At 42.4% G+C, this 18,265-nt stretch overlaps 1 protein-coding gene across 1 annotated transcript in view; it reads left to right on the plus strand.

The window, feature by feature from the left end:
- Window positions 1-17,973, plus strand: part of LOC109035399 (uncharacterized) — a 69,684-nt gene extending 51,711 nt beyond the window's left edge. Inside the window, exon 2 of the mRNA XM_072299477.1 lies at window positions 17,522-17,973. Coding sequence (XP_072155578.1) covers window positions 17,522-17,973 — 452 coding nt within the window. The remainder of the gene's footprint in view (window positions 1-17,521) is intronic.
- Window positions 17,974-18,265: the final 292 nt, after the last annotated feature.

An 18,265-nucleotide genomic window follows, 5' to 3' on the forward strand; every position in this document is an offset into this window, starting at 1 on the left:
CGTGCAACAGCAAGTTAACAATCTATCCCTACATAAAATGTTGTGAATTAACACATTATGACATTTTTACTTTTTTAGTTCATAATGACCCTTTAAGTTCATGAAGAGCTTCAAAAGATCAGTTCTTTATCGTCGTACAACTCACGATTTTACGACAAGTCATTTCTGTTACGACTCAAGTTCGCCATGAATAGAATCATGAATAATGATACCCTGGTGGTGGTCTATAAGTCATCACCTAGACACTCGGAATGCTCGCACGCCAATAATAAGAAATTTTAAAAATGCACCAAAAATGGGTTCTTTTGAGGGAAGACGTCTGCATCTAAACTAGTCCCTTACCACGTCCGAAAATGGAAATGTTAAAACAGTTCGTAAAACGTAATTTTGTATTTCTATAACCCGTACATGGGCCGCAGATAACAGCCAGGAATAGTAAAAATTCAGTTGTGTAGTTTTGAAAAAAAAAATTATCACGAGCTAAACTATAGAATTCTCAAATTCTCCGTCCTTTGTTGTGGTTTACGCTAAGCCCTTTACACTTTTTTGAAAGTTCATGATACCTCCTCAACAATAAGATATTTTACACTGAAAAAAAAAAAAACTCCGGCCGTGGAAGCTGTACCTACGGGCTGTATAGACATACCGTCCGTTCCGAGTTCAGGGGCCGAAAGTTCCGGGCGTAGCATCCGGAGCAATCGAAGCTACGGCTCCAGCACCGGAACTTTCAGCCTGTGAGCCGATATAATCCGGACCTTTTTTTCAGTGTATCATCTTCAATCATTTTACCGATTTTGATTAACCTGCTGATTTAAACCGGGCGTGGGTTTAAACCCCGACGAGACGCCTCAATTTATTTTTACATAAACATAAGGGCATTTCGCGGAAGCTCGTTCTGGAAGTGAGATCGTTGACCGGGCGGCCGGCAAAAGAAGAAAGGCCAATCTCGTGTCCGAGTGCCACACTTTGTCCCACGGAGCGAAGATCACGGAGGAGGAGGCGTCCAAATTGCGGCGACAAAAATGGACAGTGGCCCACAGCTCCCGGTGAATTTCCATGATTTACGGAATGTTATCGTCGTCGATCAACCGTTGAGCAGCGAGGGTTTTATTCTCCTTTTTTTTCTTTTTTTTTTGCGATCCACGTCCTTTGCCGAATTTACGTATTACTTTTATTTATTCGCTCAATCAAAACATGATGTGAGTTACTTGATTTGTGGACAAATTCATCATAGGGGCCGTCGCCGTCCACAAATTACATAACGTAATTTTCCGGCATTTTTGACCCCCTTCCTCACCCTTTTAACGCTTTTGTGACATACGTTCCTATCCTTTAACACGTAAAAACAAAATGGTATAACTCTCCATGACCCCCCCCCCCCTTTCCCTAGAGCGTTACGTAATTGGACCGCGTTAAGCAGAAAGGAACCAAACCACATCGGCCATTGCCTTTAATTAGGCAATTTAATATTTTACATGATAACGGTTATGCGGATTTTGTGACTTTTTTGCATAGAACAAAGCAAATTCACTAGAATTTCCAAAGGAATCTCCACAAACGTTGTTTTGTATTGTATAAAATTGCCAAGTTAAAATTTGCAGTAGATAATGTGGATTGGTTCCTTTCTGCTAAACACGGTCCAATTTATGAACGACCGCATCTGAATTAGTGAGAACGAAAACACACCAACTTGAAAAAAGGATCATGGTGAAGACACACAGTAGGTGAAAAAGTAAGTCCAGGAGAAAGATTTTTGGTGCCAAAAGACAAGTACTCAAAGACACTTTAAAGGTCTGAGTTGGAACAGATTTGCTACCTTCTATGACCTTCGTGAAAATTGACAGTCCTTAATGAAAATTGAGCATTTTTGAGTTACCGAGTTGGTGTGTTTTCGTTCTCACTGATTCATCCAAGGTTATTTGCTTTTGCGGAAAAACTGAAAGCGAACTTCAAAATTTTAAATGAATGATGTGTCTCAATCGATTACGCACCGTGCGTTCCTAATTTTAATCAAACTTAACAGATAGATGATTGTACGCATGCTCTCTAATAGGCAACTAATCGTGCTCTTGGGGAGGTTTGTTGACTAAGTGACGAAATGAAGGCGAACTTTAAGTGGCAAATGTCTATTAATTAAGAAGGATTTACAATATTCTACTTGAGCGGCGTCCTCTACAGGGTTATTCAAAAGTCACGCACCACTGATCATGAGGGAGGTGGCCATTTTAAATTTTTGAGTCGCTCCTCGCCCCCCCCCCCCCCCGAGGGGATCAAAAACTGGAAAGTACCTAAAAACGTTTCCCCCTCGATGTGAGGAAAACCGTCTTATAAACCGCAAATCGATATCATAATTAGAACTAAAGTAATGGCTAGTGGTACGTGTCTTTTGAATAACCCTGTATGATATAGAAAGAGAAAACTTCAGTATGCTCGTATTTTGTTGGTCATTCCTTCATTTCTTTATCCTCCATTTTAATCTTCATTTTTAACATTGAGTCTTACGGGGGAGTAAAACTTTGAACCCCTTTACTTCCATTCCAATCTGACGTGACTTGTCTCATTTCTGCCGAACTCTCATTCTGTGCATCGATTGTGGTCATTGGACAAGCTGTCGATCAATCTTAATAATCAGCCCACAAGTCTCCGCTCCTGTCCCCAGGGAACTTCTGTTCTCATTGCACGAGGAGGAGAAGCAATGTTTACATAATTGACTCTCACAAGCGGCCCCCGGAGAAGGCGTTATCGATGTCAGCGGGGTGCAGACGATTGCGGCCCGGGGCGCTGTCTTATCAATCGCGTTTCAATTCATCGATTGTCGAGACTCGAGAGGCTTCTTGTCGAGGTGCGTATCGACGGAGATCTCACCAGGGTGAGGCGGGCGCTTGATTGTCTTGTCAAATGGTTTTAGTGCGGAAATAATGGAGCGGAGAGAGACAAGACAAGGCGCATGGTGAATATCCTGCTTGATTTTCACGGGTCAGCGGGCTTTGCAATTCAAAGGGCTTGCCCGTAATGTTGCCGGCTTGATAGAATCCTGTAAATTTTGTCAAAGGCATGAGCTGAACAAAATTCAAAATCAGCGAACATTGTAATACAATGTCTGAAAGGTAGTAGCACTGAATATATAGGTATTTGGAGTGTAGCCGAGTGCTAGAAAGAAAATTGTACATTATTTCTAGCACTCGGCTACACTCCAAATACCAATGAACAAAATTATTCTGTTAGCCGTACGGATTCAGTGATCGGCGCTACAGTTTATGGAACTGAAACTTAACGCTATTGATCTCTGAGCTCCGGTTACATAGCCCGGAACAGGAGCAGTGTGTTAACTTTCGGTTCATTGTGAAATTATCTCGGCGCCCAGACCTGGAGCTTTTTTTCGATGTTGGTGGATCGAGGATTTTCTCCCTTAAAAACATCTGAAAGAGGAAGTTCCATAAATATTATACAGTCAAACGATTTGACGAAAACGGAAGCTCCAAACTTGCCTGTCTTAATCGGGCGTTTAAAGTCATGGATTTGTTTCATTTTTCAGATGTAAGATCGCGGTATTTTCGAATATTATCCACTCATAAATTTTAAAATTCTTAGAGCCCGTCGATGTTCATGTAATACTATTTGCATAAGAAAGGTATTATAATTCCACTAAGGTTCAACTAAGCTTGTAATCAGAACTTAAACAAGTGAGCGCGCACCGTGGAATACGCGCAATGAATGAAGTATCCGTCGGACTCGTAAGGCGCCATTGTGCGCGCGCCGTGCTGTACACGCAATGCATGAAGTATCCTGCGGTCTTGTAAGGCGCTACTATGCGGTTCGTACGTTCCTCAAACTGCAAAAACGATTAAGCTGCAATAAGCCTATTTTAAACTTTAGCAATAGCCAAAAGAAACGTTCTTTCTTGCGGAAAATGGCTCAGAAACTACTATGAGCGCATTGGAAAAGTCTGAAATACACTCCTCACTTCACAATTTGCGAGAGGAATATGCGTTTTTTGTAGACTCCCCGCTTCAAAAGTGATACTACTTCACGGTGAACATTTTGTAAGTGGAGTTGTTCCACCCAACCCTTGCGCACTAGGATGCCACACAATATTCAACATGCCTGACGTTTCCGCACGCAAATCTTGAGGAAGCACCATGGTCTTCATCGATGCAAGAAATATACATCATGAACACGCCGCTAGATAAAATCCCGTCTCGTCACGTATTTTGGCGGGTTGGCGTCGGCCATGTTGGATATTGCGTAGCACCCTAGTGCGCAGTGTGTTGAATGAAACGACTCCTCCGACGAAAATGTTCACCTGTGCCGTACTGTCGTTTTTGAAACAGGAAGCTTAAAAAATGCAAATTTCTCACGTAGACTGTGAAGATAGGAGTAGGAGTGTATCATACTTTCCCGATGTTCTCATCGTCGCTTTTGAGCCCTTTTCAATGCAAAATAACTGTTATCGTTATACATATAGTTTCGTTTTTGAAGCGGGAAGCTTTCAAAAACGAATATTTCTTACGCAGATTGTGGAGTTAGGAGTGTATTTCAGACTTTCCTATTCTGACGTGATAGCGAAGAGAGCAGTAAGTGCATAGCTGGTATGAACCGCGAGACACATAAAATCATGTGCTGATCATGGCTCATACAGAGTGCACTTACTGCTCTCTTCCCTATCACGGCAGTATCGCGCTCATCTGATTTTTGAGCATTTACTGAAAGATGCACCTCTTTTTTTGCTCTAGCTGAATTTGCAACAGGCCTGTTCTGCGTGCTTAAGGAAAAACGCCGTAATAAACTTCAGGCGTTGCAAATTTCCTTCGATTAATCACAAACTTTTGGAGAATCGTAAATACTTTTCCTCCAATTTACAGACATTTTTTTTACCATTTCAAGTAAAGTCCTGATAATCAGGACAAATATTCGTCAATTTCCTCAAAATGAACCATTTTTACTGAGAAATTTGGCAACTTCGAATGTTCTACGACGTTTTGCCTAACACTGCAGTGTTGTGCTTGTATGAGGCGGAGCCAATTGCAAGGAGTTTCACTCTTGTCGCAGCTGTCCCCGTGGAGACTGAGCACAAGGAAAAACGAGCACACGGAGCGATGGGCTTCCGGGTCAGTGTGGCAACAGGTTGCCGGAGGCCCAGGGAGCGCCGGGTCGCATTGGCCTAGGCCCACTGAGCGAGTGACCAAGCGACCGCCCGACCGGGTTTTAATTAACGCCAAAATATGCTTATCTAAGAGGCTTTTTTCTCCCTCTTTTTATCTCTTTGATTTTTTTACCAAGTCATTCCTCGACACTCGACTGCCGGAAGGTCACTTTCACCCCGACGACGACGACGGCGCGACGAGACGCGGGTCTGTCTTAATGGAGTTGCCTTCGCCACCGGTAACTTTGCTGCCGTGCTGAGGGAAAACAACGTAAGTGCATTCGAACGTTGCCAATTTTGCTTCATTTAAATGAGAGTTTTCTGGAAAACGAGTGACTTTCATTTCTTTCAACTTTTCGGTGGATTTCTCTGGCGATTTTATCGAGTGTGTGTAATAATTTTAAGGGAGAATCTTCGTGCATTTTCTCATAAATGGATATTTGGACCGCAATTAGTAGGAAGGAACCAAGCCACATCAGTTTTTGCCATATTTAACGGGGCACAATTTGATTTTTCACAAGAGAACGTTTGTGCTGATTCCTTTGACCATTTTAAGGAATTTACTTCGAATTATGTAGAAAATTTGCACAAATATCTGCAAAATTGTTTTCATGTAAAAAATTAAATAGTCCAATTAAATTTGGCAATAGCTGATGTGGCTTATAGCTCCTTTCTGCTAAACGGGTCCATGGATGTTTTGACATATGAATATACGAAGTTGTTCCCAACACAGCAGTCTGGCTCACGTCACGACGAATGATTTTGATGCTCATGGACGTGATTCATTCCTATTTGAGTGGAACTTGGTCTCAGTTGAACTTGTCGGAGAATCGTAATTTATAGGTTGAATCCGCTTTAAGAAATGCAATTTGTTTAAACGCAACGCGCTTGAGGGAAAGATGGTAAATCGTTTGTTTCAGTTTACCATTGTTCAAAATGATCATTTTCGAAATAGCTGAAGGAAATTTAAGGTATCATTTTTACATGGGCATTGACAACCTAGAAAGACGTCTCGACGTCCTTCCAATTACCTACCGGGTTGCAGGATATTTACAGAGTTGTAATTGAGTTGCCTGCCATGAGTATAGCTCCCTAGTAAAATGTTACACATTTTATGTGGGATAGGCGGATCCAGGCACTTATAACGGAGGGAGGGGGTGGAAGACAGGCCTGGCTTCCCTCAGAAAATGTTCGTCATTTTAAAGCATCTGATATCAGTTTCAGTCAATTTCCCAATGAATCATTACCAACTCTCAGCGTTCTTCCATCTTTTTTCAGGCGAATAGGGGGTACGTGCGGGCGCACGCACCCCCCCCCCCCTCAGGATCCGCCTATGCTTTGCGGGCAAAATCCTCCCTAAAAAACATCTTGTGTTTACTTGACAAACGTTTGAGAAACGTTCTGCTTGCTGCTTAGAGCCCTTGCCTTGGTGCCTCTGAAAAATGAGCCCTACTCGATTTAGTATCGACTATACTACCACAAGCACAGGTACCTATCCGACGGAGATCAGTGTTATGTGTCTAGCCTTCAAAAAAGTTGAAGTGCGTCCGCGCGGCCCGGCGGCGCCCGAGAGGGACTCGGCTGTGTATTCTTATTTCGATGGCCGACGTATGTAGGTCAGTCGGCCTTTCTGCGGCAGCGTGACTGGTGTCCCGCGCCCATAGCTGTCGCGGTGCCTTTAACAAGCCGCCTCGTGTCCTGAAGCCGCGAGTGATACAACTGAAGATTTGACAGCGTGGCTCTTGTACTTACTGGCAGCATGAGCTGATAGCCATCCAGCCCGGTAAATGATCCCGGGCCTCCGGGAAAATGGAGGGGCGGATAGACAAAACAAGCTCGCACCAATTTAGATTGCCGACTTTCCGAGAAAGATAGGTGTTCTCTCCGCGTTGAATTTAAATGCGAAAAACAAATGATGGATCCTCCGTCACGGTCGAAAAGGTGCCGTTAACTAATCAGAGGCGGGTCCAGCAATTCGGCAACATTGGCTTTCCTCCATTTAAACCTGTGTCGAATAATCGCTTCTTGTCGGAGCACCTGGCCCCTCCGATAATCGATACATTTCCATAGGTTTAAATGGAGGAAATATACTGTTGCTTATGGTTCCGCCCCCATTTACAAGGGGTGTAAATTTTACGTCGTTAGGATTTTTTATTTGAAATCATAGCAATTTGATACAAAACAAGGTGATGAGATAATTCTAGATTTATACTATTGTGCGAAAAAAACTAGTACAAAACTTTCAACAATTTTCAATTACAGTCAAAAATTTTGAGCTCAAATGGGTATCAGTGCAAGACCGAGGAGGAGAGTGTTCAGTAGTTCAGTTCAGGCAGATGCATTGGAATACTAAGCTGCATGAGGCCACGCAGAGAGAACTATAACGTTTTGGGTCTGTTTAGACCTCATTTCCACTTTTCTTAGTGTTTTATTCTTGTGTGATTCAAAATTTACACCAATTTGATTATTTAGGATTTAATTTTGTCAGAGAGAAGAAAAGGAGCGACTGAAAAAGATAATTATCATCAACAGTGACTTGGGAACGTAAACTTCCAGCCCATGTTTTCTCATCTGCATTATATAAAATCGACCATTCTTGACCATTATTTTTCATTTTTTATTTTTTTTAAATTCAATTGACAGCTTTTGAAAGTTTTCGAAAGTGTGTGCATATATTCTGCTATCTTGTAGTCAAGCACGTGATTATGGACTGCTCTGCCCTCAGGGATCTCTGCTCACAGATTTACTCACCAACAGTCAAAAGGAATAGAAACCCACTAACCTGCGATGAACCCAATGTCACAACCAAAATACTAAAACTTTTTGCCTCCCTTAATTTAAAAATCTGAATTTTTGTAGATGCACCCATCTATTATATGCTTCGTATAGACTAGCCTGAGATGCTGAATGTCACTAAATAAAATAACTAACTAACTAACGCTTGGCAACAGGTAGTCGCGCACACATCACTTGGCACTGTTACAGAGGACCTGCGCAAAGTGACTCCTCTCCAGTTTAGTGCCCCGGCTGCCTGTGCCCTGCCCTTGCTACCGGTATCTCAATCCGACATTCCTCAACTTTCTCCTCCCGTGAGGGATGATCCGTCCCCACGAGTACAACACACGTCCCGCATAACACACCACGTAAGACGAGAGCTTGCGGTTGCTTGCGGAGCATCCTTATTATTTTCATAGAGTCTCTTTAACCAGTAAAATGCGGTATCATGTATCAACGATATGATTACATCCTTCACTATGAGCGATATCACATACAACTGTGAAGACATTACTCAATACGAGATTCGCAAGCATGAATGTTCAAACCGATTACGTATCTAGGCTTTTGCGACGTCACCGAAACCATATATGGATTACATTTTGCAATAAGGAACCACCATTTCCGGCCAAAACAACATATATAATATTGGTTTCTTTACGCAGATACGTGCTTTCATGAATGAGCCAGAGACAGTGGTTCCTCATTGCAAAATGATAATTCATGCGGTGTGAATAATTCTTACGTATTTTTATTGGCGGCCGAATTTTGTCGGCACTCATGCGCCAAAATAAGCTGAAACTGAACCGCCACGGCCATTCAGAGGCCGTCGAATGGACTCAAGTTCGGTCGATCTTTAAGCACACTTAAGTTTGCCCGTTTTTCCCGACGAAATGTGGCCTTCTGATTTTTCCAACTTGCTGTTGGCGTTATGGGTGGTTGTTTTGGTTACTTCGATTCTTTTTTTGACGTGCCATCCTAAGCTCATCTAAAATGCTAAAATTACCTAAGGATGTTTTTAATCAGAGTTTGAATAAGAGTTCGTTTTGCAAGGATCATGGCCAGAGAGGTCATGTGCCACATTGTAACAAATCATAATTCCCTCGTCCTGACCTGACCGGTTAAGAGGTTAGTTATTCTATACTATTCACAAGTGCATTATTGATAATGAAACGAGAGAGGAAGAAAACCATGATATGCACGAACGGGCTAAATGATGTCATTCACCATGTTTTTCGCGGGATGTCATTACAGGTCATTTGGATGGAAATGATGCTGGGTCCAAGAAAATCCAAAAATTCCAATTAGAATAAAAAAAATTGTTTAACTCTAATGAGTAATGGGTAATGAGTGTAGTAATGGCACTCATTAGAGTTAAAAAAAATGTTGACTCTAATTGTAATTTTTGGAATTTCTCGGTTTCATATTTCCCCGCGAGATGATGTGAACCCAGCACCATTTCTCCACCTTGTTACATACAGTGTTTCAGACCATGTTTTAGTGTTTTTCTCGTCTATTCTGACATGAACCCTAAAATCCACAAGAATACATGTACGGTAGGGCTAATGTCACAATGAACATAGTTCCTTTTCATTTATACGTCCACTTCGTGCGTGAGGTGCGACCGTTTCCTACAAAGGCTCTTCCATCACGAGCCCATAATCGTCAACATACTGTGACGTCACGGAACTGACTTTGACAGAGTGATCACCATCCTGAGCCTGGATATCGAACTTCCGACGCCCAACAATCACCGGGGCTGCGGCGGCGTGCGTGCCTCAAAACTCGGAGCTAAGCGGCTTTTGAGTGTTTGTTGGTGGCGTTCGTTGCTGCGGCGGCAGAGATGGTCGCCGGTGGTTGGCGGTTTCTCTAAACACGCTTTCTTGATGAATTATTTATTGCATTTCTGCCGACATCAATGCAAGCTGACTCTCATGCTCAACTTTTCTTTTCTTTTGTTCGCCGCTCCCGGCCGCGACGCGGCGCGGCGCGGCTACCTTCCGCGGCCCGGGCCAGGCCGTCTGCGTCTGGTCTATCCGCGGCCTACTTTTATCACTTCGATAATGGTGCCCACCTTTATAAATCATCTTTTAATACCTCCTCAATTTTTAATCCACTCCCCGAGAGCGCTGTTGCCGGGTGTGGCGTCTCCTCTTTCCTGGAGAAAATAACATTTCTGAGATGACGTCATAGTCGTCATGTTCTCGTGAGTTCTTAACATTGTGTAAAAGACTAATCTAGTGGCTACGTCGTTCGATATAATGTCGAACCCTCGGTTCGAATGTAAACAAACACAGAACTTTGTTTCTGATTTGCGCTTATTCGCGCCCTTTGCGCCATGGTGGTAAAATGCGTCCAAGTGTTTCTTACAATCGAAAGTTTTCGAGTATAATGAGTCTTTAATTGATTTATGACCGATCAATGACTAAATTTGAATAAATCAACACAATTAACGCATGAAGAATTTTTACATGAAGATATGTTAGATACCTATGGTTTGAACCAAGATTTCGATTTTATATCGAACGAATGACGTAGTTACTAAATGGATTGCACTTTGCAAAAAGGAACCAGGAGCATTGCAATGTTGCTAAGATTGTGCAACTTATTTTGTCTTGGGAGAAAAACCTGATTATCTATAAACAATTTTTATTTTACTCGCTATAAAAATTGGAAATTTACGACAAAAATTACCGTGTAAATTTCACATTTTTCATTATTTCAATAGTTATGTTGCAATGGATTAAGTTGCACAATCCAGTGGCGTGGCGTGAAGGATCGATTATCGATATATCGCCATTTGAAGCTATAGTAAAGAATCGATTACTAAGGTGTTCGCTGCGAACGCCCTGATAATCGATCTTTTTCCATAGGTTTAAATGGCATAACAATCGATATATCGCAATTCACGCCACGCCACTGGCACAATCATAGCAACATTGCAATGCTCCTGGTTCCTTTTTGCGCAAAATGCAATCCAAATCTGTCTATGGAGCGCGCTGAAGTCATCGAATAGTCTAGTGCCCGAATCACACAATCAAAGTAGAGCCTTCAAATAAGTTTATCGATTCCATTAGACAGTAAGTTATATAGTCTGTCAAATATCGTCGTGTTGTGCACTTAATGAGTTCATTTATTTTCCTACATTTTCCGAAGAGTTCCACAGTCCCCCTAAAATCCCATTAATGCGGGGGGCTGCTCCAATTATAAGTATGTAGAGTTTCAGACCAATTATTTCGTGCAGTGTAAATCCGGCTCTGCTTGCTTTCTCCACTCCAATACACACAAAATTCCTTAATGACATCTATTTACTTACAGAATGATGTTTTTCCCCGTCCGACTTCATCATTGATAAGTGAAATGCTCTGCACATGCGTTGGATCTTGTGAGTCACACAATTAAAGAGAAGCAGAACACTTTTATTTAGTAATTTGTTGAAGTCGAAATGATTTGCCCTGAGAAATGGCATCGATGGAGAACGATTAGAATTACTTCAACTCGCAACTTCTCAAGTTTCTTTATTCGCGAATGGAACCTGCAATTGTATTTATCCCTCACGTCTAATTGCTTTCACCGCTTGAAAAAGGGATTATGTACGTGACATATCAGAAGACGAACTCTTTTGCTTGGAATTCAATAGCTGGTATACACCTTATGTTTCGAATTGGACATTAATTTTAAACACAGGAAAACAGCTTTGTTGTTGTTTGTATTTTCTTTGGTTCTTTTTCAATGTTAAAAATACATCGGGTTTTCTTCTCATTATCATGCTCAAAGTTACTGATGAACTTACAAAACTGGCAAACGTATACAGTTTTCTGCCGATAGTGATTTAGTGAACAATGTATCCAGTGATCCGCGAAAAGAAATAACTTCGAATGTGTGGACAGAAATTCGGATCATGCACATTGTATATTACCATTTTTTGGTCGCAGGAACCAATGTCGGTTCAAATAATCTAATTTTTCAGTAAAGGATACAATTCACAGCATGTGGTCCATTTAAAACTTTGGTACGTCGAACTTAAACTCGATTCATGTCACCGAAAACTTCAGATTCCTAGGCCAAAAACGTTTCTCTCTGACACTTTTAAACTCTATTTAATGTAATTCTCGCATATGAAGGCCGGGCCCTCTCTGAACGGAACACCGTTTGTTTTATTTACCTAACGCTAGGCATGATCCATCGCACCATTGATTAGATCCTACCAGTCCAAGTCTATGCATTTGATTTATGAGTAGTTTTCCAATTATACACAGTTAAACGTTATGCGAATTTGATTACTATCGCCGCGTTACGCACACTCGAGCATGAAACAGGCGCCGCAGAGGCAAGTGGGGCTTGTGGCTTGGTATGTCTTTTTTTACGCATCGTCATCAGCAGAGTACACAAGGATCTATATTAATAAAAGCGCCACTCCACTGACTGATCTCTGTATCCCTGGATCGTTTGATCGGGATGTTCCCATGATAATGGTATATGATAATAATGATGGCATTGTTCGCTAAATTCACAAGTTTATTATATCGCGTTGTAATCTGTTCAATATCTGTTCGATGCTGCATGTGTAGCACCCGGAGCTATCAAAGCTACGACTCCAGCACCCGGAACTTTCGACCTCTGAGCCCGGAACGGACGGTATGTCTACATACCCCGGAGCTTTTTTTTCAAGTGCATCATAACTACGGATTAGTTTTACATTTTCAAGTGTTTTCTTGTAGCAAAACGCCCATAAAAAATAATAATCTAATTTAAGTAATACTACCAAGAGCCTAATTTTGAAAAATTGCGGTATCAAGGTATCTCTTCCTATGAGCATGCATTTCATGCAAGACTCCTACGATCTTATGCATCGAACTTATCTCAGGACAAGCTTTGAGTGACACGACAGCCACCTAGAACCATGGGAAACATGCGTGCATCGAAAGCGAGATTCCTCACTGGCACTCAAACAAATTTCACTCGCTGTGGGTGAAATCTCCAATCTAGTAATCCAGTGTCTCAATAAAACACGGCAAACGGAAACAAATCGCAACTAGTTCATCGAGCCAAAATTCTCGCCGTAGCCGCCGAATCGCTCCTAAATTCCCCCGTTTCGCATCGAAAAACTTACAGCTCAGCCATCGGACGGCAACATTGTCTCACATTTTGGCTGCGCGACAGAGCTGGCATCTAGCGGTGACGATGCGAACGCGTTAAAGCAAGTTCATAACTCGAATTTCACTTTTATCGGAACGGCGAGGGCCCGAGCCGGAGGCCTTAGGAAGGTGGGAAGACCGGGTGGGGGGGGGGGGGGCGCAGGACGAAATTAACGAGGACCGAAGACGCAACATCCATATACACAGCCACGGGCATTCATTAACTGAATATTGATGAGGATTGATCTGTATTGGTCGGTTCCAGGCCGCCCGTATATACGTCGCGTCGGATCTTGGGGGAATCTCACTCGGCGCTGAAAAGTGAACTTGCGGTCTTGCGGTCATACCACGTCGCCGCTCTCATGTTGGGACACTAATGCGTGGAAGAAGCGAAAGTTCGCTCGCAGTGGAGACGGTCACTTTGGACGATTTCCTGTGGGCTTCACTTTGCATTAACTTTCGGAACCGCTCTCCCGAAATAAAAATAAAAACATCGACCGGCATGATGTGATGAGTTTTTTTTCTCCTTTTTAAATTGACAAGGACCTCATGGTAATTTCGAAAATTATAGATGTGCAGTAAAGTGGTAGTGAAAACTGCAGCTCTTCGGACTGCAGGAACATGTTTTAGTGGAACTGCTCTTATTGCATAGAGGTAAGGAGCTCGAGTCCGCGTGACGCTGTGCTACGACGATCCGTGTCTGAAAAATTGCAGTATCATTATTTTGGAGAAATACAATTTTAACTCTTTTACCCGAATATTGATCGTTTTTTTTTTTTTTTTTTTTTTTTTTTTTTTTTTTTTTTTCAACACACCCATTCACTTGCAATTTCGTCATTCCGGTGACAGTTTAGACATTCAATGAGAAGGAGTCAAATTCTCTGATGGGTAGAATTTGTAAGGAAGTACTTCTTAAACGACTTGCCATTAGTGCGTTTTTTGTCAAGAGCCCCCTCTATGTCAGAAACTGAAAATTGTGCGATGAAAATCCTCTCAGGAAAATTTGTTACTTTCAAAGTCTCTCCGGCAACAGTGGCTTATCGGCGTTTTGCGCGGTGACTCGAAGCGTGAAGTCTGGATAGGTGAGAACAAATTAACACTACGAGACAGAAGTAAATCAAGACCAGGCGAACAAAAGTGAAAATGCAAATATGCGAGGAACTTAATTTAAAACGTTGAAATTAGAGACAGTGCACTTCCATCATGCCTCAGAAAATTGTCTAAGAATTTTGATCAACCCCTTTCGTAGGCATCGCGGTAAATTATCTTATGATGTTTAATAAAGCATTATTTATGATGCAAAATTGTCTGTAACTTTTAAGCAAATACCCGTTATTCATTAAAAGAAAGTAAAACACCTTGAAATATCAATGAATTCCATACCAGCGGCATATTGCTCATGGAGGAAGGACGAATCTTCCATCTTTAAAAAAAACTGGAATACTCCCTTTGAAATGGCCACGCTGTTCTCAGTCAATGTTATTATCCGGATTTTTGCACAGTTTTGTTTCAACCATCAAAACAGCGGGCCGATTATTCAAGCAGCCTGATTCAAGCAGATATCCGCTTTAATTCAGCAAATTTTTTTCTTGATTCAAAATAAAATCTTCCTGACGACATACTCAAGAATGTATCTGCCTAAATTGAGTCACCTTTCCTCCAATGAAATTCAAAAATTATGCTAAACGTTATGAAATAAACATGCTAGGGCTTAGAGAGTTTTTGGACTACCGCTCTCTTTTTGTGCCGCAGTATCTTGATTTATTTTGAGAGGGAAGCTCCGTACTCTTAAAGGACGCCTGTCATTCTTGATAAGTTGGAGCGCCTTCAAATTTCGTATGATACTTTGCAACGCCTCTGTTTTGAAATAGTTGCTTGATGCGCCGCGCGCCGCAATGCTTGAAGTATCCCTTTAGGTTTGTAGGCGCCAGTGCCCGGTTCGCGCCGGCTGCATGCCGCTCCGCTGTGTCTTAGGCTCTAATATTTAAACTCGCGGAGTCAGCGTTTTACAACTCATGATTTTTAAATTTTTACACACTCTGCATGGATTATTCTTATTTAAATTGACGAAAAAGAAATGTTTTAAAACAAATGTAATGGGAATGAAATTGTACATATGTTAAGGTGGTTCCGGGTAAAAAATGATATCCGAAGCACTTCAATCTTTTCTCTCATAGTTTGTGCTTTTACTGTGCTGCAGCTTGGTGTTTGCGTAACAAACGCTCAAAATTGGACGTATTTGGCTCTAAAAATCTATAAATGATCTACAAATGGTGTAAAATCAAAGACTGCGTGCTTTGAAGATCAGTCACCAGAAATGAATCACCAGCACCCAATTTTTTGTTTATTATTTTTCTTCAAATACATTCCACCAAAATTGAAGCATTTTGAAGTTCCAAGACTAGAATTCTCTTCCGTAGAACGTTCCGTCCCCGTTATGAGTGGTCATTCTGATAACAGATCATTCTATAGACAAATGAGACGAAAAGATACACGGAGAGATCCTATTCGTGGAGGAGGTGGTTGCAATGGACAAAGGAGGTATGTAATAGACTAACTAACGGCAACCCACGAAAGACCCGACAGTTTGTCTATCGTTTTCTCCCTTTGTCTATAGGAACCACCCGTTTCAACCAATAGGATCGCTCCACACTCCCTATGTCTTCATTGTCTATACCTTTATCCACCAATTTCAATAGTCAGTCCGCTGATGCTCGAAATGGGTGCGATATAAATCGATAGATACAGCGCACCAACTTTCACATCTCTATTGTACACATATTGAAATCTGTAAGATGATTAGTCTCCTATGTTATATTTTTCTATATTTTTTTATCAAAGAAGAGAAGAGCCTCTCTTTTTTGCGCCAGAATACTCAACAATTGCGACTATATCGGTCGAGTTGAACTCCCAAATTCAAATCCGAACAAGCCGCAATGCTGCATGATTTGCTCATTAGCTAGAGATTTCGTCCAATGGAAAATTTGAAAAAAAAGCTCTCCCGCTTGTTTCTGTATTTTACCTGAGTTTATTCATCAGTATATTATAGGTTATAGATTTCGAGCAACTTATCTCTTTAATATTTAATTATTCGATAGTTTCGATGAAATTCTGACAGCATGGCAGATAGCCCTATCGCGGCCAGAGCGGCCAGTGGAGGAGCTGTCCACGTTAACCGTTTCGTTACAGTAATGCTCCGTCAGTCACACTCCACGGGGGACGAGCACCGGGAGCAGAAGAGCAGTCCATAGACCAAAAGTCACTTGAGCATGTCATGCGGTTTTGTTCAGCTTCGTGCTCCATTGATACGGTGCTCGCCAGTGGCGTGGCGTGAGTTGCGATGTATCGATTGTCATGCCGTTTAAACCTATGGTAAAGAATCGATTATCAATGTGTTCGCTGCGAACACCTTGTTTATCGATCCTTTTCCATAGATTTAAACGGCATAACGATCGATATATCGCAGAGCACGCCACGCCACTGGTGCTCGTCGCTCAATTTTCGGTGTTAATTCAATCAGTCGTTTGATTACAGGACCATCTCCCGATCGCTGGAAATTGACTTTCGCCCACTTAAAATTAGGCTCGACAAATAAACGGAAATCTCAGAATATAATTTTATCAGGTCCAAGAACTTGTGACAAGATTTTAAGCTCGCGCCGTCCGCGTTCCGGGATCAGAGACCGAAAGTTCCGGGCGTAGCACCCGGAGAAATTGAAGCTACGGCCCCAACACCCACAACTTTCGGCCTCTGAGCCCAGAACGGCTGGTTTGTCTATAAAGCCAGTAAACTTTTTTTTTCAGGGTATCGGACTAAAGTATGTACCTGCTAAACTGACCTCGGAATGCTTTCGCATCAAACAAGGATTTTGTCGGGGTAGCTTTTTTTACACATTTACATGTGCCATTATTTTATACAAATGGAAAAATTCTTTAAAATATCTGCGTCCTGTCATTGTCATTAAATCAATTATTCTAACGCTAATTTTTTTTTTTTTTTTTTTTTTTTTTACTGCAAGCGAGCTATGCATGTAAAGTGATCTGGAATAAAGGTTAAGACGTGCAATACAGCAAATTAAGAAAACAGCTCTGGTTGCAGAACACAGAAATTGGAGTTTCAAATCGGGATTTTCTGAAATCCTAATTTTTTTTTTCTTTTTGAAGTTGTACTCTAATTACTTATAAATACATTGTATACGGAGTAGCTTAAAGAATTGAAATGTATTCACTCCACCTAAAATTTTACGCCTTACACCTGAAATTATTTGTTTTTACCATTTTCGGTTTTTGTATCATCACATTTTGTCGGCTGACGAGCCGATTAGAGTGAAAATTTCTGAATCACATTACGCATTTGTAGAACTCTAATTTTAATTTTTGTAAAATTCTTGCGTGAGCCACAATTTGCGGCATTCTATAAACTTCAACTAATTCTTTAACAGATGCATCTGTTTTTCTGATTTCAGATGAAGACTGGAACGTGGAAGCGACAGAAGAGCCGATGTTCCTGATGCAACCGGTGAACCCCTCCTGGCGGAGCAACGAAGTCTACTTGCCGAAAGTCCGACGACAACCGAGCAGCGGGTTGGAATCGACCCCGGCCTCTCAGAGCCACGCCGTGACCCCAGACCAGGACCCCTACAAACGACGCTTCGATCATTCCCGACAGCAGACCCCCACTTCGGACCTGGACCTCCACCCACTCCCACGCTCCCGACGCAGCGACTCTCTCAGCAGCCCCGAAGACAAACACCCCCAGACGAAACCCTTAAGGTGGATCCCTACAGGAAGCCAACCTCGGAAGTGGAACGACGGAAGAAGATCGCGGAGCAGCGTCAGCGGTCACCCTCCCTCAAGTCGACCGAGGAACCAGCCTCACCCCTGGAGCGCTTCCAGGATGCCAAAGAGAAGTTCCTAGCCATGGAGCGTGAGCGGCTGGAAAAAGAGAACCTCGCCAACATAAACCGGAAGAAGCAGGTTGAGCAACCGGTGGTCGCCGTGGCGAAACGGAACCCACCCCCGTTGCGACAGTGGCGCTGTCGGGACCCAGAGGAACCTGAAGTCCGCTCGGCACCACTCGGTAGATCCGACCCGGATCGGTACTCTTACGAGGAGGAGATGGAGAGGAGACCCCAAAGAGAACATCCAATCGGTCGTTCGCGGGAGAGCCTGGACTCGGACGAGTTCCCGACGTACCGCGCCGCCCCTGA

This window comes from Bemisia tabaci, chromosome 4 (genome assembly GCF_918797505.1).
Source record: "Bemisia tabaci chromosome 4, PGI_BMITA_v3".
NCBI classification, from domain to species: Eukaryota; Metazoa; Arthropoda; class Insecta; order Hemiptera; family Aleyrodidae; genus Bemisia; species Bemisia tabaci.